General features: G+C 38.9%; 1 protein-coding gene and 1 pseudogene across 5 annotated transcripts in view; both read left to right on the top strand.

Annotated features, from left to right (window-relative positions):
* Nucleotides 1-11,166, top strand: part of LOC149817294 (ran-binding protein M homolog) — a 58,332-nt gene extending 47,166 nt beyond the window's left edge. For 3 of the 4 annotated variants that reach the window (XM_089988092.1, XM_089988094.1, XM_089988093.1), the window contains exons 7-11: nt 1,341-1,506; nt 2,464-2,532; nt 8,399-8,458; nt 10,162-10,248; nt 10,690-11,166. In XM_089988092.1, the coding sequence (XP_089844218.1) occupies nt 1,341-1,506; nt 2,464-2,532; nt 8,399-8,458; nt 10,162-10,248; nt 10,690-10,968 (661 nt within the window). In that variant the 3' untranslated portion in view covers nt 10,969-11,166. The remainder of the gene's footprint in view (nt 1-1,340; nt 1,507-2,463; nt 2,533-8,398; nt 8,459-10,161; nt 10,249-10,689) is intronic. The other variant, XM_089988095.1, reaches the window with a different exon arrangement.
* Nucleotides 11,167-13,415: 2,249 nt separating this feature from the next.
* On the top strand, nt 13,416-15,467 carry LOC149817295 (putative glycosyltransferase 7 pseudogene; annotated as a pseudogene). The gene has a single exon (XR_016427758.1). The product of XR_016427758.1 is annotated as a putative glycosyltransferase 7 pseudogene (transcript).
* Nucleotides 15,468-17,984: the final 2,517 nt, after the last annotated feature.

Here is a 17,984-nt window from a genome sequence, read left to right on the forward strand (position 1 = left end):
AGAGTCGTTGGAGTGACACTCCAACGGCTTTATTTAGAGCTGTTGGAATGTCCAACAACTCTCCCTTGCCCTCTCTTTTTGTGTATATATATGGGGAGTTACCCCATTGTATTTTATCTTGTGTGTGTGGGTTTTGTCCCACTTAAATGAAATCAATTCTTCACTTTTCATTTGGAATCTCTCTTTTGAGTATTTTGTGTGTGAACCCTAGTGGTTCTTAAGTGTTTGCCTTGTGTGTGAACCTTTATGGTTCTTGAGAGAGTTTATTCGTGAGGAAGCATTTGAAGTTTGTTTGAGGATTCCATTTTCTTACACTAACCACTGTGCTAACTGGGCTTTCTGAGGGTTTTCCCCATGTATGTACAGATGTGTTAGGCACAGTCGATTTACTAGGAAACGACACTTGGAACATGTTTTTTTGATGAAAAACATGATTTTTTAACCCTTGAATAATTAGAAAAATCTTAGACGGTCGATTTTTTTAAACCTTATAAAAATCTACCTACGTATCAGAATCAGATGATCCAAGAGTAGATCATGTAGAATGCATCTGTACGGTCAGATTTAAGGAAACCATGAAAAAACCCTTCGAAAGCCCGGTTATCACGGTGGTTAGCTAGAAAAGTGGTTAGTGGCTACCACCTCTCTCTCTCTAAACATAAGATATATAAGAAAACAGTCAGATCATCGGAGTTGAGCTGGATATCCACAAAAATCATAGCCTAAACCTGAACCACATGTTACTGGGTTCTGGTCGACCCAAATAACATTCAGGTCAGTGTTTTTTTGCCCATACCTAGATATCTAGGTTTAGGTTGGGTTGGTTCGGGTACCTGAGATAAATCGGACTCGTTGACAGCCCTGGTCAGTTTGAATGTTTTGAGGTTTCCTGCAACTTTATAAAGGATTTGGGATACGGTTGTGAGCCAAGGACTTGAGTTTTAAATGTTCTTCACTTCATTGAAACATCATCTTTAACTCTTGGGCACTCTGTCAACCACTTTGTCTGTACTTATGTATTTCAATTTTGATATTAGCCCATCTACTAGCTGTCTCGATCCCAGTATAGGCCTTTTGTTGCTTTTATTGTGTACTAATAATACGACTCAGGCTGGAATGAGAACGGAAAGGGAAGAAGACGATTCTCTTGTATCACATATTTAAATAGTGAACACCTTTGTGTGGATACTGTTAATGGCCAAATTAAATGCCTAATTAACAAAACCAACTGACATTCTGCTTTTATTAATGTTATTTATTGACAATATTGCATTTATGTCATTCGCTTTGGATTTTTTTTTGTCTTTGGTAGTTAATGTTTCTTGTGTGTTGGCAATCAGGATAGTTCGTTCATATTTATTACACTATGGTTATCAAGATACTCTTACCTCATTTGATGCGGCAAGTAGAAGCACATTTCCTCCTATATCAGTTGGTGGGGAAGACAATAATGCAAATGAAACTGAAGGCTCATATGCACTAGGCCGTCGGAAATTGTTACGTCAGGTAGATGGAAGTTTATTGCTGTTTGCAGGATGGGAAACCTTTGCTTATATTTAGTTGATGAACTTTTGTGTGTTACCTAGTTTCAAACGAAATGCAGTTTTGGTTCCAATATGCTGACTATAATTTTCCTAGTTATAGAAATAGCAATATTTGGTTTGCTTATTTTTTCTTATTTTCTGATCTTTTTCAAAGTGTCCACTAAACTTTCAGTTCTGTTGTTTTAGTTTTTGCTGTGATTGAATTTCTCTGTTTTTTAACTCTGGATGTTTTCATGTTTTTATTGGTGATGTAAGAGCTATGGTGGTCTCCTTTTGATTGTCATAATCCTTATTATCTAAAAGTTGTAGTCCTTTCTTCATCAAAAAAAGAAAAGATTATAGTCCTTTGACACATTAAATTCTAGCAAGCAGAGATGTATGAGTATTTTTGCAGTGTTTGGTGACTTCAGTGTACGTGATTCTATGGGTTTTATCAGCTCATGGTGCTGAATACTGACAAATCAATTGCTTTATGTTAAGGTGGCCAGGCCCATTTTTTGGGGACCCTGCCCGACCGATCTACTTGCTGCACAGCCTGGTCCAAAATGGACCTGGGTGCAGCCAATTCCGCATAGCCTGTGGCCAGCCCTTTGGAGAAAAAATGGGTGACCGGCAGGCTGCCCATGGCCTGGCCCAAGGTTTCTGCAACTTTATTGTAAGAAAAATAAATAGGGCTTCATTATATGTGGATTTTTTTTTAAGATGTATTCGTTTTTATATACTGTAGTCACCCTTTTCCTTCCACCACTCTCACCCACTTTTTTTCTTGCTTGGAAGTTGATTAGGTTTTTTAAGTTTTTGTAATGCCTCTTAGAAATTTAGATCTTATTCTGACATAGAATTATAAACTTGAGCTTATTTGTTTAAGATGTGCTACTACTGTGTCTGAAATCAAGTTTTTGTTTACCTAAAAATGAAGCTTATTCAGAGTGGAGATATTGATGCTACATTCGGTAAACTTCGGGAATGGTATCCTTGGCTTTTGCAGGCAAGAACTTCACCTCAAGTAGCCAGCAAGTGTATAATATGTTATCCTTTTTTATATTGCTTGTTTCTTTCATGAGTTTATCTGTATTTTTTTTTCCAGTTAAGTAAATTTAGTTTGAAGTGAGTAAGCCTTGCATCTTTAGTTGTTCATTTTGCCATTCTCAAGAGGTAACTTTGCTTGGAAAGTTCTCTTGATGGATAATAATATTCCTTAGTGATAATTTTTTAAAATTTAGATATCAGACAACCCCCTCTGGGTATGACGGTTGCCAAAAACATGAATTTCAGCTCACATCTATTCTGGATTAATATCTAGGATTACTGAGCAACATAGACTTTTGTTTTGCTATGAAGACACTGCAACTCTACTTGTTGGGTGCTTTTATTGAAGAAAATTTAAAGTACACTGGCCTCCATTTAACTTCATCAAAAAAGTTGTGTATTTAGCAAGAACATGTACAACTTATATTGTAATTTTGGCCTTGATTGTATAGTTCTCTTATGCAAAGGTGAGTTTGTAGCATGTGAAACTTACCTTTTGGGGAAAAAATGTTTTAAAAAGCATAGTTGCTAGAGACTGGTATGGGTACACGAAGTGCTCAAAAGTTTTGGGTATGTTTTGATTGAAACGAGTTTCTAAAAAAAATTGGTTCGAGTTTCAAATAAGCATTGGTGTGAGGTTCTGGTATGTGATTTTCTTAACATTGGTACAAGTTTTTAATGAAATTGATACGAGTTTCTAGAAATTAGTCCTCATCATTTACCTTGTAAGAATTAACATCTTATATATTGAGATAAAAGAAAAGCTAAGAATAAGAGCAAAAGAACTAACTTTAAAAATCAATCATGACTTTGACATGTGTAGCTATAGCAATGGGTTAATGTGTCAAGCTATATGCAAAATATTGAAAGCAAAATGTTTTAAGACAATAACCAAATAAAAAAACATGGAACAATATCAAACTAAATACAAAAGAATTGTAAGCAAAATGAAATGAAGTTTTTCCATGTCAAAACTTCAAGTGCATATCATCTGTGACTACATAATCTCCTTTCCCTTTGAGTTGCTAGATTGGCCGGTTGGTTTCTTTCTTTGGTTTGGAATTCTGCTTCCACCTTCTTGACTTGGCCTTGCTCCAATTTGTATGCCGGAATTTCTTCGAAGGAAAAGCCTATCTCTAAGCCAACCACCATATTCATTAGGGATTATTGAACTGGCGACTACTTGCAAGGATTTATTCGGCATCATTAGAACTTTCTTCAACTAAGTTGGCCATACACATCTCATCTAAGTTAACAATAGAATAATCAATAGCAGGATACTCTGGATTAATGTCCCAATTTTTGTAAGCCCCATGCTTGTAATTTTCTTTAAATTGCGAAAGCAACCTTAAGTTTGAATGAATAAATACTAAGTCATCGGCACATGATGCATTCAACCTATTCCTCTTGATGTTCTGAATAAAACTATGTGTACTCCAATTTCTTTTTGTTGATGATGTATAAATAGGTTGAGACAACTTTTATAGCTACTTGGCTGAGTTCAAGTATATCAAGACCGTGATAGTCCCAACAATCAAGAACACTCATTCTTGGATCCTTTGTATCCTTCATTGCATAGACTGTTCCAAATCGACCTCTTCTATTTGCAAAATCCAAATACTGAAACTTAATAATATAAAAAATTGCATCATCTCGAAGAATCCTCTTTAATGCTTTTATAGCATTATCCAAAATGTTCTTATCATTATATGGAGTTTTTTTTTCCTACACCCAAGATCTAGATTTGCCAACTAATCAGGAGTATAATATTTTGGAGTCAATGCATAAGCAAGTTAATGCAAAGAAGCATTCATCTTTTGCCATCATTCCACAACTATATTATAAATAGTGGAGTATATGTCACTTGTATCAGTCACAAGACAATCTTTAATTTCACCCAACATGTTTTGCCTCATAAACATCTCCAATAATAGGGCCTTCTTGATCTGTAAACTTAACCATTTTGTATATTGGTTTAGTTACAGATAGAATACGCTCCACTGATTCCCGAAAATCATCTGATAGAACTGAGTCTAAGCTATGGTTAAAATGGTTAAGACTACTAGAAGGTTCAAAGCTAGAACAAGGTCCATAACTTGGTTAGGTGGGAGCCTAAAATTCAGTTCTAAAAGCTGTATTATACAGGTGAAGGGGAGGTTGATGAGGTCAACCCAGTTCTGAACCAAACCGGTTTGATTTTTGACTCCCTACCCCATCATGGGTGGGAAGGGGAAAGTGGATGGGTCAAGGTTTGAGAACCCACCCACCTCCACTGCTTAGCACGTAGGTCCAAGGTTGCCAATTCGCAGTTGGCGTGCCATCGGTCAAGGATTGCTGGTGGCAATCCATGTGCTGGTTTCTGACCAGCGATTACCCCCATGTCTGCTTGAATGTTGGCATCAAAAGGAATGGGCTGTCTGAGACAGATACTGGTTGGAAATAACAATGAGTGATAAATGATGCTATTCGGATTGTACACTGCATGTTGTAATGAAATACGAACAAATGCCTCTTATGGGCAATTACAACATACACAATTGAAGACCACTTATGGGTCAAGATACAATCACAACACAATGGCACTTATGGGCAAGAGAGACAACATAAAAAATATAAAGAATCTAGTAAGAGCAGTGTTGTGAAAAGCGTTGAGGAGTAGCGAGGCGCTCCACCAAAAACCGAGGCGAGGTGTAAGCCTCGAGGCGCAAAGCGTAGGCCTCAAAAAATAAATAACAACCAATAAGAAATAGAAAATCTCAAATAAGTACTAAAAAATATGAGATTAACATATAAAAGTAACTAAAACTGATTATATAACTGAAAAATATATGAGATTAACCAAAAAAATTAAAATATACTAAGAAACTTATTACATAACTGAAATAACTCAAAAATATATGAGATTAACATACAAAAGTTAAAATATATGAGATTATTCCAAGGTTTTAAAACCCGTGACTCGGAACTCGACTCGTTCTTTATTGACTCGTGACTCGGCGGGTCAACTCGGTGACTCGGACCGGGTTTTGTTAACTTTTGATTTTAAAAGAAAAAAAAATATAATTTGTCTCAAACCATGTTTTTGAGTAAACATATAGTCTCCAAATGTCTGTAAGAATATAAAAACTGCAAAGAGCTACAGAGGTTTGCTTGAATTTGATATCTATACAAGCACTTTGACTAATTCATGACTTGAATTAGAGGATGTGGCCACCATGAGTTCAGTCTGCTACTACCTACGGTTCCTAAAATGGCCAATCATATATGCTAGCTTGTTTTAAAAGTTTCAATTCCCTCTCTAACAAATCCATACATGTAAAATAGGGATATATGTGCATAATGCTCAATATCAACATAAATAAGCAATTTTCTCATGTATGAAAACTATGCAGGAAATATATTAACATTTGAATCTGTACAATGCTTGTTCACATAACAAATGGATGATGAAACCTAAATGTGACTTCCTATAGGCTCATTTGACCCTCCATATATAGTGAGAATCATTTCTTTAAAATATTTTGCTAGAATAAGTTGATAGCACAGGGTGAACAGTACTTCGAACAACATGGCGATTTTATTCTATGGATTTAAATGATTTTTTATCTTTAAATGATTTTTATTTTCTTTTTTATACAAAATCTGGGGGTAACCCTTGTTAAAATATATGTACTTATATATTTCGAAACTGTAATTTGAAACTCAAAAATCAAATTTCAATCATCCCAGAACTCGCCCGAGTCAGGCCGAGTCAAGCCTGAGTTTTGGCAAACCAAGTTTGCCTTGCCGGGTTGACTCGCTGGAGGGCCGAGCCGAGCCGAGTCAACGAGTTGACTCGGCGAGTTTTAAAACACTGGATTATTCTAAAAAATATGAGATTAACATATAAAAGTAACTAAAAAAATGATTACATAACTGGAAAATATAAGAGATTAACCAATAAAAGAAAAAATATACTAAGAAACCATTTACATAACTGGAAAATATATGAGATTAACCAACAAAAGTTAAAATATATGAAGAAACTGATTACATAACTGAAATAACTGAAAAATATTTGAGATTAACCTACAAAAGTTAAAATATATGAGATTATTCTAAAAAATATGAGATTAACATATAAAAGTAACTAAAAACTGATTAAATAACTGAAAAATATATGAGATTAACCAACAAAAGTTAAAATATACTAAGAAACTGATTACATAACTGAAAAATATATGAAGAGATTAACCTACAAAAGTTAAAATATATGAGATTATTCTAAAAAATATGAGATTAACATATAAAAGTAACTAAAAAACTGATTACATAACTGGAAAATATATGAGATTAACCAACAAAAGTTAAAATATATTAAGAAACTAATTACATGACTGAAATAACTAAAAAATATACGAGATTAACCAACAAAAGTTAAAATATAGTAATATACTAAGAAACTAATTACATAACTGAAATAACTGGAAAATATATGAGATTAACCTACAAAAATATTTTTGATTATGTCTCAGAAGTCTTGTAAAAAAAAAAAGAAAAATTGCGCCTCAGGCTTGCGCCGTGAGGCACAGAGGGCCGCGCCTCAAGGCGAGGCGCGACTTTTGCGCCTCAAGGCGCGTTTTTGATAACACTGGCTAAAAGCAAATCTGCACAATATACTTTACCTGTGTGTTACATGCAAGCTATGTAGTTAAAATCTCGCTTAAACTGCCACCTAGGCCACCTCTAGGCGCAAGTCTACTGCCTAGGTGCCTAGGCAAGTACCTAGGCTGGGGGAGGGACACTGATTGGTATTTTGCATTTGTTTTAATACTATTTAAAACATTATAATCATGCTTTGTTTGAGTAATTTTGAAATATTTATGTTTTTCATTATTTTTTTCTTAATTTTTGTTTTATATATGTTTATTTTAAATAATTTTAGTATTTTGTGTGCCTCTAGGTGATGCAGCTCACCAAATATTTGTTTAGATGAAATTGAATGTTACAAATGTAATTATGTTTTAATTGTTTGGATTCATTCATGATTTTTTTTTTTAAATTTTTAGTTGTTTAGCTTCATAAACTATGTTAAATATATATTTTATATTATTTTTAAGAAATTATTGTAATTGTTTATTTATTTTTTCCTTTTTTTGGTCTAGACTAGGTCGACTAGTCCTGCCTAGGCACCGGCTAGGTCTTTTTAGGGAGCTGGCATCTAGGCGTCGATTAGCACTTTTGACTACTTATTACACAAGGAGCATTTATGAAATAAAAAATTTGATCAGTATAAAAAAGTGATTCTAGGACATCTGAAAATAAAGCTGGAGAGACCTGGTACTGCCATATTAGACACAAGGGTTTGGAAGTAATTCATCTTTGTCAGTAACAAAGTGGTGATGCTGGCAGAAGGGATCTCATGGCAAACTCTTAAGATTACACTTTGGTAAGACACAATATATCTTCTATTTTTCAGTTTCAAGAAAAATGTTGCTTATGTAATTCTTGTGGGTACTTTGTTGATTCTGAAGGAAAATTCATGAACTTGTACAATGTAATACCATTTATTTACTTTGTAAGAATGTGATGTAATGGCATGTCTTTCTCAATAAGATGGAATCATGGAACACGTTTTGTATTTGAAATGGTTATATTTGGTTCTTACCTCCTCTTCTGTTGAAATCATTATCTGCTTTTGTAATTATATTGTTTAAGAGTTGGCTTATTTTTCTCTCAAGGTAATTATGATTTGTATCCAATTTTGCTCTTTAAGTGGTCTTCAGTTCCTCAAGTCTCATTGCTATTGGCTTACTAAGGATTATTATCATGAATACTTTGTGCAGGATGGGAGTTCAACTCTATGCTTTTTGCTGCATTGCCAAAAGTTTATTGAACTTGTCAGAGTATGTTCCTGCACATTAATTTATTTTAAAATGCATTAAGAAAAAAGGAGAAATTGTGTCAGTATCAACAAATGAGAGTTTTTCTAATAATCTGTTGACTTGATTGATTGGTAACCGTATATTTTATTCTTGGTGGTTTCAGCTACCTGAGCATGATATATTTGTTTGGTACTTTGTTTTCAGCAACATCAAAATGTTAAGTTATATTTGTTCATTGAACTTTCAGACTGCTGAAACTTATGCAGTGCACTGATCATAAAACTGCTATCGAGCATTCATTGTAACTGGTAGGGTATTATATTTTTTCTTCTGTATGTATGCTTTTTAGGATGCGAATGACTTTCCTTTTGTATGTATACACAGGTTAGGCTGTTTTAGGGCTTATTTGATCTAATTCTAATTTTGTTTCTTTCTGCCATTATTTTGCGACTTTCGATTTTCTCATGAATTTAACAGCCATTTTGTTGTAATTTTAAACTTGTCACTATGCTCTTGGTTCAGGAAATCTACACAAAATAAAATATTTTGGTTGGTAGTTGCACCTTTTATTGGATAGTGATCCATGGTGTCAGTTGTCTGGTAATTGCTGTGCTCATCTACGTAGCAAGACAGTTAGAAGGTTTAGGGTTATACATAATTCTGTAAATATTTTTTAGTGCTTTTCTAATTTATAATGTTGTTTTATGCGGAAACTGCACTTGTAGTAGTTTGATTTTTTTTTTCCTTTTTTATATCTGAAACAATTGCTATTGCTTCGATTATCCCACAAAAGCGTGATGTCCCTGCCTTCATGAAATTGATCAATACTACATGAAAGTGCTTCTTCCTCTTTCCTTGTTCTTAATAGTGGAGAACCTGGTCTACTGCCACCATATAGCTTGCTTATAATCAAGAGTGGAGTCGATTGTACGAGTATTGCTGCCTATTAAGTTGGTCTTGGCCATATATTTGGTGTCTTAACACGAGTGAATTGTATGCCACTGGATTGAGGCCTTAGTTGTCAAAAGTGCTAGTTAGAGCTTAGGCTGAAGACTCCTAAAAAGAGTAGTCGGGGCCTAGGCGGGACCAAAAAAACAAAACATCAAGAAGAACAGAAATATTACATAGGCATACATGTAAAGAACAAAAATAGAAAAGAAGGAAAAAAAGGGGAAAAAGGGAGGAGGAAGAACAAAAAAGAGAGTGGAGGGGCAAGAGGAAGAAGAAAAAAAAAAGGAAAAAAAGAAAACAAAGGAAAAAGGGAAAAAAGCAAAACAGAAGATTAGGAGGGAGAAGAAAAAGAGAAGGTAGAGGGGTGAAGGGCGGAGGAAGAAGAAAAAGAAGAAAATAAGGTGAAAAATAAAAGGAAAAGAAGAAGAAAAAGAGGAAATAAGAACAAAAGAAAGCATTTGGAGCGAGAGAAAAAAAGAAAGAGACAAAACAAAATGACAACCATGTCTCTAAAGCCTATGCGGGAGCCTAGACGGGAAATAGGGCCCTAATGCCTAGACCCATAAGCCTAGGCGGTGGCCCTACGCCTAGCCTGCCTAACTTTTGATATCTAAGATTGAGGCAGTTAATTATGTGTACTCATTGTTTAACAGAAATATGGTGCAAACGACTCTAAGCTTTGTTGTTGCAATTATGGAATTACTGTCCGCTTAACTATATTTTTTCAGCTGCTGTTGTGTATCCGTCAGGCTAATGTACCATCATGCCCATAGGTCAGTAATCTGGAAGCTGCCGTGACATATGCTCAGGCTGAACTGGCTCGATTTTTGGGTGTTAAACCGTTAGAAGGCTTACTTCAGGTACTGTTTTTCATTAAAATTGTCTTGTTATTCTCTTTGATATTTGGACCATGTGTGAATAAACATTAGATGATTTTTGAAAAGAATACAGATTACCTACTTGCAAGCCCTTAAGATACTTCCCTTTGTCAAAATGTGATAAGGTAGACGGTGTATTGAAGATGATCATGCTGTTAAAATTTAGAATTTTTCTTGCCTAATTTGCATTGCTTTGAAATTCTCCATACGATGTTACAGATTCGTCCTGTCTATTGCTTTTAGAAGGGATTTTGAGTTCAAACATAATTTTGCTTAGCCCATACAAAATTAAATTATTGAATAGACAAAGTGTGAGTTATCATGGAAAATTTTTGCTTAGCCCATAGAGAATTAAACTATTGAATAGACAAAGTGTGAGTTATCATGAAAAATCCCTTGAAGAAATCCTCTATTGCTTGGCAGGACTGCAGTGCCTTGCTGGCCTACGTGGAACCGTCAAAGTCATCTGTTGGTTATCTTCTAGATACGACGCAGAGGGAGGTGGTGGCTGACGCTGTAAATGCCACAGTTCTATCATTAAACCCCAACTTGAAAGACCCACAAGGCTGTTTGCACTCTATCTTTGAGAAATTGCTTAGGCAGTTAACTGCTGCTTGCCTGGAAAGGAGGGCCTTGGATGGAGGGCAAGGGGAAGTTTTCTATCCGCACAGAGTATTGCATAGTGGCAAGGGAGGCATTTAACATCAATCTGGGGGTCCTGCCCTTGATAGTAACAGAAGATCTCACCCTGTTTATCTAGTCACTTGTGCCATAATCTTGACACTTGAGTGGAGAATGAATGATAAGTTAATTATCTTAATTCTTTTTTGTTCTTGTAGTTTTCATTCTTTTGAAGACTTCATTTGTTCATGGGCTATTGAAACATTGAAATCTTAGGGCATGCTTGCTTTGGTCACAGGTGGAGATGAAGGATCACATCTGAGAAAAGTAGATGTGATTTTTTATCACAAGGTCATTCTTGTGACCAACTCTCACAAGATTCAAGGCAAAATCAATCACAGCTGGCAATCACAATGACAACTTGTACCTTTATCATGAGATTGTGATTTATAGTCCCAAAATCTTGAAGAATCCAAGAATTAGAGGGCATTGCAAACATGCCCTTCGAGCCATAAACAAAACCAAAGTGATCAAGATACTCTCTTTGCTGCCTGTTATGGTAAATGTTGATGGCGTTGATTGGTGCCGTGCTCATGGCTGCAATTTTCAATTTGGTTATTTATAATTTCTATGTACTCCCTCTTTTAAGGGGTGTTTGTTACACTCTCGCTCAAGGGAAGCCACTTTCCCCTGAAAGGGATGGCCAGTAGGGAAAGCGTCTCTCCATGGCGGGGAGGTGTGAACCCATTTTGATAGGAAAGATGCTTTCTCCACCATACATTTACCATAAAGAAGTCTGTTTCACTTCCTTAAGGACGCCATTTCATGAGAAAGGGCATGAAATAAACGCCCCCTTATAAACTGCAATTTCTCCAATTTGTTCTCGTTAATGAATCCTTGGGCCGATTGCACTCTTATTTCTTCATCCTCTTTGGTGAATTGGAGAAAAGAAGTAGCCATTTGCTGCTTGCTTGTACACATTATTTATGGTCCTCAGGGTTGACGGGCTCCGCGTGGTTGGTAGGAGCTATCAGAGCACGTCTACTTGTGGTGGGACGTTGATTCAAAACCCAGTGGTACGTTGAATAATAACTGGTGGGGTCTGCTTAACCCCAGCTTGCCTTTAAAAAAAATGTATATTTGGGGCTGATCTATGTGAACTGGGCCCACTTCCCTATTGGGATGAGCCTGCTGCGAGATTTATCATTGATATCTGACTTGGGAAAGAGATCGGATCAGGTCAGGGGCACTCCTAATGGTGTTACCGTCAACAATGCCTCAATACCGTTCATATCAAGTTGAAGGGCATGCAAACTATTAAGGGTGTAATCGGGTTGGGTTTTATCAGACTCGATTATAAATCAGATTTAAAAGTTAGACCCAAACCCAACCCAATTTAATTTGGGTGAGGGTTGAAGTTGCACATTGCTGTAAATTTGTGGACTCATAGGTTAAGAGTTTTGGGTATTTATTGGGTCTTGTATGATTGGATCAGGTCTTCATTAGACCCATTTTGTTAATTGGGACTAAAAATTGGACCCAGACCTGATCTGTTTTGATTAGGGGTTGGATTTGGGTCTGAGTATGGTTGAAAAATATACGGTTACCTGATTCGGATATAATCAGTTCGAGTTGTGGCTCATAAATCGTTTTTGTGAGAAACAAACAAGACAATAAGCTTGAAGGGTGAAAGGTTTACTTCCTCAATATAAATTTTCTATCAAAATCAAGGCAAAATTGAAAAAGAATTAAAAGAATTATATTATTTAAAAGTAAAAAAAATTATCACATTTTCTCTCATTTTTTTCTTACCATTTTCTTGCTTCCAAATGTGTACCCATCGTCTGGATATCGCTGTTGTTTTGGCAAAGTAAGGCTAGGTTTGAGAGCTTTGCAATGGGATGAAAACACGATTTCAGTGTGTTGCCAAAATATTGTTTTGCCAATGTGTGATGTTGAGAGATGAAGCTGCCAAAAACATTCTTGAAAAATGTGTTCTGGTTGTATAACTGGTAGGGATCTGCTTAACCTCAGCTTTTTCTGTCAAAAATAAAAAACTGATGGTGAGGCTGCCAACACCATTCTCAATTAGGGATGGCAGTGGGGTGGGGCGGGGGACAAGGTCTCCACCCCCGGCGGGGATGGATTTTATCCTCCACCCCCGCCTTCATCCCTGTTTCATGTCCTCCATCCCCGGTTCAAACGGGATGAGGCGGGGCAGGGCGGGGATATTGCCGGGAAAAGTGGTTGGGGCGGGGATCGTGTCGGGAACGGGGTGGGGCGGGGCGGGGAAAAGTGCACGTCCATCCCCGGACCGGGATGGATTTTAACCTTCGTCCCCGCCTCCATCCCCGTTTCATACCCTTCATCCCCGGTCCAAACGGGGTGAGGCGGGGCGGGGGGGGGGGGGGGCGCTTTCCCCGGTCCACTGCCATCCCTATTCTCAATGCATTGTTTGCACAAGGCCACTACTCAGTATGTCAAAATGACGAAAACTACACCACAACCTCCGATTCAATGCTCCCAAACATATAGCCTAAAGTGTATCCAGCAAAGTTGCCCACTGTACGCAACAACCATCAGGCTTTGTATTTACTGTGCATTAAACACCAAAACCAACCTCATTGAATCAACGAAGCTCCACTCCACGGCCTCTCACGACTGAGTAGGCAAACGCCACTCATGCCATGGTTTTCAGGCTCCAAGCGCCACACACCGACACCCTTTTTCTCAAACACATGTCATGTCAACTCAGAACAATGACACTGCATGCCTGCCTTTTTCCGGATTCAGCAGCAGCACCAGTTACCCCAGCAGGACCCACACTCCCTCAATTTTCATCTCTCTCTGTCTCTTTTGTTTTACTATCAAACCCTTCCCTTCCCCTACGGTCCCCCAACACTTTGTTTTCCCATATCTATCCCTCTAGTCTCTCCTCTTTCTCAAAAAAAAAAAAAAAAAACCACTACCACCATTGTCATAAAAAAGAACGTTTCCTTAACTCATTCACTCAAGCTGTAGGCAAATCCACCGACGATGGCGAAACCCCCATCCTCACCATGCTCCCATTCTCGACCCTCCCATTCTCTCTCTTCTTTCTTTGTGAGCGACTGCTCCGTCTTCACAGGCGGCGCCATGGCTGCCCTCCTCTTCGTATGGGCGATCTGGACCGCATTGAACTTTCTCAACCCTACTGTAATGACCTCCTCCCCTTCTGCACCCCAACTCACGGTCACCACACCCCCTTATCTCCCATCCCACCACCAAAAAACCGCACCCTCCTCCGAGTCCACCGACCCAACCTTCTACGACGACCCCTCTCTGGACTACACCATCGGCGGCGCCTCCATCAGGGAGTGGGACCGGAAGCGGTCCGAGTGGATGCGAGCCCACCCGTGGATACAACCCAAGAAGCTGCTCCTGGTCACCGGGTCGCAGTCCTCCCCTTGCCGGAACCCCACCGGCGACCACCTCCTCTTGCGGTTCTTCAAGAACAAGGTTGATTACTGCCGGATCCATGGCTGCGATTTGTTCTACAACAACGTCCTCCTCCACCCCAAGATGCACACCTTCTGGGCCAAGCTCCCCGCCGTGAAGGCGGCGATGGTCGCCCACCCGGAGACCGAGTGGGTCTGGTGGGTCGACTCCGACGCCGCGATCACGGACATGGATTTCTCGCTCCCCTTGGACACTTATAGCGAGTACAACCTCATCGTGCACGGCTGGGACAACATGGTCTATGAGAACCGCAGCTGGGTCGCCCTCAACGCGGGGATTTTCCTCATTAGGAACTGTCAATGGTCGATGGAGTTCATGGAAACTTGGGCGAGTATGGGTCCCCAGACCCCCAATTACACCCAGTGGGGTCAGATTCAGACCGAGGTCCTCTCCGACCGTATGTTCAAGAACTCGGACGATCAATCCGGGCTGGTTTACCTGCTCTTGAAGGAGAAGGAGAAGTGGGGAGACAAAATCTTCCTGGAAAACCGTTTCTACTTCGAAGGGTACTGGATCGAAATCGTACCCAAGTTGGAGAATGTCAGCCTGAAGTATGACTCGATGGAGAGGGCGGATTCGAGGCTGAGGCGGCGGCACGCAGAGATGACGACCGAGTTCTATGGGGGTCTGAGGGAGACCCACCTCAGGGAACAGACCCTCCGGAGACCCTTCATAACCCACTTCACGGGTTGCGAGCCCTGCAGCGGCGACCACAACAAGATGTACTCCGGGGAGAATTGCTGGAAAGGGATGGTGAAGACCCTCAACTTCGCCGATAATCAGGTGCTCAGGAACTTGGGGTTCTACCGGAAGGACTTTCTCAACACGGAGGCTGTTTTTCCGGTGCCCTTTGATTTTCCGGCGACCACTGATCCTGGTTCGGCCTAGTAACTTTTTTTTTCTTGTTTTTTTTTCTTCCACAGTTGGGTTTGGGGGAGGTGGGGTTGAATTAAAAGACTAAGTTGTACCATCTTTGTCAATCACTATCAATGTATAGTAATAATAGTATATATACCTTTGCTGTTAACAGTAATTAATAGTTTGTTGGTAATAAAGTACAAAGCATGAAGGACTTAAAATAATGACCTCGGTTTCAGAATATGGGTGAATGGTCCTTTAGATTTTTGCCGACATTGCTGCATGATTGCCGGACGCGCAGATCTCGTTGAATGGTAAAGTTTTGTCTAATTTAAAGATGGTGGGAGATTCCAAAGAAAAAAAAAAAGAGGGTGGGAGACTGGAGAGTACTAAAAGGATGAAATCTGAGGGTAGGAGGATAAAAATCTAATCATGTGCTGAATGATTTTCTTCTGTGGAATTTGGTCGTCAAGGCTGCAATTATAAGAGAAGATGGCGTCCATAACAAATGCAAAAATCACATGTAATTGGAGAGCGGTTCAATAGCGCATGGCATATAGCCTCGCCCCACGTTTCCAACTTTTTGAGAGTAGAGAAATGAGAATACCTTACCATTTTACCCTTTCAAATAAAAAAACCCTTCTCCCTCCCTATGCAATGCCTCTTCTCCTACCTCAACGTTCTCACCCATTTTTCCTTTCATTCTGTTCATTCACCACTGTCCATTCGTTTAACGACATTAATTACAGAACTTAAAAATCACTCTTTCATACAAAAGCTCCGGCCATTATAGTTATTGTTTTTTTGACATTTATTTACACGAACTTGGCGACCAAGAAGGAGAAAAAAAAAGAAAACAAAAAAAAAAACGAAAAAATCAGAACTCAAATCCCTGGTGGCCTCCGGCAACGCAGAAGCTTCACACAAGAAACAAAGTATTCAAAAAGCCCTGGCAAAAAAATGGTAATCTCCCCCACGGTGTTGCCTGATGCTAACCACAACTGCAATCGGCTGTCAGCTCTTCACGCTCCCCGGCAGACCCAAATAGAGAATGAGAGAAGACTCTTTTGCAACGAAAAACTATGTACAAACTCATACACACATCAACAAAATCACCAGTCACGGCCGCACAGAATCCTCAGCTTTATGCGGCTCAACCAAAGAGCCCATCACGGTGTCGTAGGGGCTTCATCGGTGGTAGATGAGAACGTTGTGAGGTAGGAGAGGACGCATAGTATAGGGAGGGGGTAGGGATGGCAGTGGACCGGGGGAAAAATGGGTTCCCGCCCTACCTCACCTGGTTTGGACCCGGGATGAAGGACATGAAATAGGGAATAGACCGGGGGTGGAGGTTAAAATCAAAACCAACACGGGGATGGAGTCAAAATCAGTGCAGGGACGAACTTACTCTTGCCCACTCTGCCCTGACCCCGATTTCTATTGAGTAAATTACTAATATACCTTTATATATATATATATTATAAAATCTTATATATATTTTTAACCTTTAACATAAAGCCCTTTCTCAGATCTCTTCTCTTTTCTTTCTCTCCTTTTAAGAAGCCGTGCGAGTTCACATTTGTCTCCTTTCCTTTAATGGCTGAAGGCGGGAGCAATCGAAGAATCGATTGAATGGGTCTCCACCCCACCTTGCCTGATTTAGATCAGGAATGAAGGACATAAAATGAGAAATGGACATAGAGTGGAGGTTAAAATAAAAACCAATGCGGGGATGGAGTCAAAATCAGTTTCGGGACAAACTTACTCTTGCTTCTCTATTTGTCCCCAATTTTTGTGGGGTAAATTATTAGTATACTCTTTATATATATTATAAAATTATATATTGTTAACCCTAACTTAAAACTCTTTCTCATTTTTTTTCTTTCTTCTAACGAACCATGCGAGCTCACATTTCTCTCATCTTCTTTAACGACAGAAAATGATAGCGTCAGAAGGACCGATTGAATAGAGTCCCTCCCCCACCTCATCTCATTTGGACTGGGAATGGAGGACATGAAACCAGGAATGAACTTAGGAAAACTAGGAATGAAGGCCAATGCAAAAGTGTTTCCACATAATGGACCTGTCTTCCACATTTGGGTTTGGGGAGGTGGGGTTGAATTAAAAGACTAAGTTGTACCATCTTTGTCAATTGCTATCAATGTATAGTAATAATAGTATATATACCTTCACTGTTAACAGTAATTAACAGTTTGTTGGTAACAAAGTACAAAGCATGAAGGGCTTAAAATAACAAAGCAGGTTATATGCCCCCCCTCCCAAAAAAAAGACGCATTGTTTGCTACAGTGCATGTTTGGGGGTCCGAATGAGCGTCACATATAAAAGCTCATAGGGCTCGTATCCCCGTGTGTGTTAGCATCACTTAGCATCGAAGTCCGGTGAGGTTGCAAAGACTTAAGTAACCTTTCCCGCCATTCCCGTCAAGAAACAATAGTTTGAGAAAAAGATAAAAATGTCTCCCATCTAGAAAAGTGAAACGACAGTTTGAGATCCTCCATCTAAAAAAGTGAAAACGCTGGTTCTAGAATGATGTTAACTCTTCAAAGTCCAACCGTTCTGTTTTTGCCCTAAGTAGTAAACTTTTGCACCATCTGCTGTAACAGAAGTTCCCTTTGACAACGCACCCTTTCCCATTATCTGTTGCCTTCAGACTCTTCTTTGTCGTCGTCTGCTTCCACTGAAGCACCCTTTGTCATTGTCTACTGCCGTCAAAGCATCC

Source organism: Nuphar pumila, chromosome 14 (genome assembly GCF_984573655.1).
Source record: "Nuphar pumila chromosome 14, dmNupPumi1.hap1.1, whole genome shotgun sequence".
Classification (NCBI taxonomy): domain Eukaryota; kingdom Viridiplantae; phylum Streptophyta; class Magnoliopsida; order Nymphaeales; family Nymphaeaceae; genus Nuphar; species Nuphar pumila.